Source organism: Chaetura pelagica, unplaced genomic scaffold, assembly GCF_000747805.2.
Source record: "Chaetura pelagica isolate M959 unplaced genomic scaffold, ChaPel_1.0 scaffold114, whole genome shotgun sequence".
Lineage (NCBI taxonomy): Eukaryota > Metazoa > Chordata > Aves > Apodiformes > Apodidae > Chaetura > Chaetura pelagica.
In genome coordinates this window covers 270,295-272,764 of record NW_009952968.1, presented here as the reverse complement: position 1 = coordinate 272,764, position 2,470 = coordinate 270,295, and the positions used below count along the sequence as shown (strand labels likewise).

The 2,470-nt window shown below is 46.4% G+C and overlaps 1 protein-coding gene across 1 annotated transcript in view; it reads left to right on the top strand.

Moving 5' to 3' along the window:
* DNAH1 (dynein, axonemal, heavy chain 1) overlaps window positions 1-2,470 on the top strand; it is a 40,882-nt gene that overhangs the window by 8,541 nt on the left and 29,871 nt on the right. Inside the window, 2 exon segments of the mRNA XM_009995831.1 lie at window positions 382-539; window positions 1,367-1,578. Of these exon segments, the coding sequence (XP_009994133.1) occupies window positions 382-539; window positions 1,367-1,578 (370 nt within the window).

Sequence of the window (2,470 nt, the reverse complement as noted above, 5' to 3'; positions counted from 1 at the left end):
TGGGAGAACAGCTCAGATAACTCAGCTTTTCCAGAACTGCCCGCTAGCTTCTTCAGTTCTTGATTTTTTTTTCCTTCCACTCTGTAATGCTTCTCCCCCTGTACACCCCCAGTGGAGATTGGGTTTGATCTGAAAAGACACATGAGAAGGCTGCAGTCCTAGTCCCAGGTCCCCACTTGCTGCTGCCATTAAATGTCCAGTTGATGGCTTTGCTGGCTGCTTCATTGTCTGCACAGCTTCCCTAATCCATTCAGTAGCATATTAGCTTCTGGGTTAGCAAATCCAGGAGAGAGTGAGTGAAAAGGAGGTTTTACAGTAAAGCTACAGACATACTTCTGCTCAAACACCTTGAGTTATCTTTGTTTGCATGTCTTGTAACAGGGTGTTAGACCTTCTGTGCTACCTGGAGAAAGAAGTGAGATTAGAGTATGAACGCACCATGAACAAGATGATCTTTGACAACCTTGTCACTTGTGGACCTTGCGTTATTTCTTATGTCACCCTGCCAGACAAAGAGGAGGAGAAGATACCAGAGAAAGGTATAGGACACAGTGAAGCTGTTTGAACTTGGCATGGTTATAGGACCTCTTGACATTGATAGGATTCATGCTTCATTGTAGAAACGCTCATGTTAATGAGTGGGGTTCAGAAAGGCCAGCAACATGAGGTTATATGAGACTTTTGGGTGTGCTCCTTTTTTAGGGTGTACTTGCATGTTTGTGTTACCTCAGTATAACACATTACCATCCATCAGCTAAGCTGCAGTAGCTCTGCAAGTGTCCTCTTAATGGCACCGAATGCATGGCACTGTAATTAGCTGAACTGCCTTCTACCCTGCCCTGTGCTGGGGCTGGCTGCCTTCTGTGTGCTGTGCTCAGCTGTGCAGTACCTCAGGTGTGAAAGAGGACTCATGCTCTTTTGAAGTCCCAAACTGGAGGAAAATGACCACAGAAAAAGATGGGGGGATGCATATTTGGTCCACTTCAATCTTCCCAAGGTTGGAACACTTTGGGTGGTTTGCAGGAGGCCTCTCACAGGCAAAATGATTCAGCAGTGCCTTGAAACCTCAGTGGGAAGATTCTTGAAGTCCAGTGTTCTTGCCCGTGGCAATTTCATAAGCCAAAGCCTCAGGAAGCTCAGGCACCAAGACAGTCCCTCAGTCCCTAATGGTAGATTGCAGAAATGTTCTGCTGCAGAGACTTTCATCCAGCCATCTGCTAAAACTGCTACACAGTAAGGTCTGTGCATCAGAGGAGAGTCCTTTCCTTTTCACAAATGCTGTCCCAAAGTGAGCTGTGCTCTTCCTCTAAAACAGAAGCTGGGATGGCTGTTGCAAGCAATAATGTGTTCTCTTTTTTGGCACCAGGGCTCATCTGGATCCCAGACTATCCTTTTGAGGAACGAAAAGCAAATTTCAATTCTCTGTCACTCCTGACCAGGCCAGAAGTCATTGTTCTCCTTATGCAGGTGCAAGATGAGTGCAACAAGGTAGCCAGCATGTGTCTGTTCAATTCAACCTTAGCCAAGCATGTCTGCTTGGAGGAGTTTGAACAGATTCAGACCGAGACATTCACTCAGGTGAGCAGAAAAAGCATGGGGAGTGAAATCTTGGAGCAGGGCTGTCAGTGTGTATTAGACAGATGCAGGAGCTGCAGATCAATTCCCTGGAAACAGATGAGCTTTCAGAGTGGACACTGGGGGTGAGGCAGAGAAAAATTAGCATGTACATGTCAAATGTATTGGGATGTGGAAAGAGTGGGCTGAAAGAGCCATAGCCCCTTGACATCAGCCAGTACTGACCATGCTGTTGAACAGCTGGCTATGTAGGGCTACAGCCCGAATTTCCTCCTCCTGGTCTCCATGCAGGTAACAATCCTGATTTGCACTCAAAAGTTTCCATTTCTTATTTTAGTTTTATTTCCCCATTCCTCCAGCTGCAAGGCACAAGAGCTTTCATTCCTCCTGAAGCCTTCATGGGGGTAATACTTTTCTACACTCTGTTTTATGTACTTCATTAGATTACTCTGCTTGCAATGCTAGCAGACAGACTAGGACAAAAAATTTGCAACTCTGTGGTAGCTCTTGCCAGATCTTGGTGCCCTCTAAATGAGGGCAGTACATTGCATGCTGGTTGTGGCCACATGGAGTAACCTGCACAGGGTTACACAGTAAATCAGTGGCACAGGGCATGTGCTGGTCCCTCCCAGTCCCATGCTGTTCCAGGCAGGCAGTGCTGTCATCCCCTTAGTGACTGAGGTTGTTTTATTACACCCAAATAGCAGCTGCCTGTGGAGTGAAAGTGGCACTTGGTGGTATTTTAATAAATTAAACCACTGCAGACTGCTGCTGCTGTCCTTGGCTTCTCTGTGTCTTTCTCACTTGTCAAGAGAAGACAACATTCTGACCTTTACTTGCTCATCATGATGTCTACACAACTTTTTATGAGGGACCCTGACATGGGCAGCTCCAG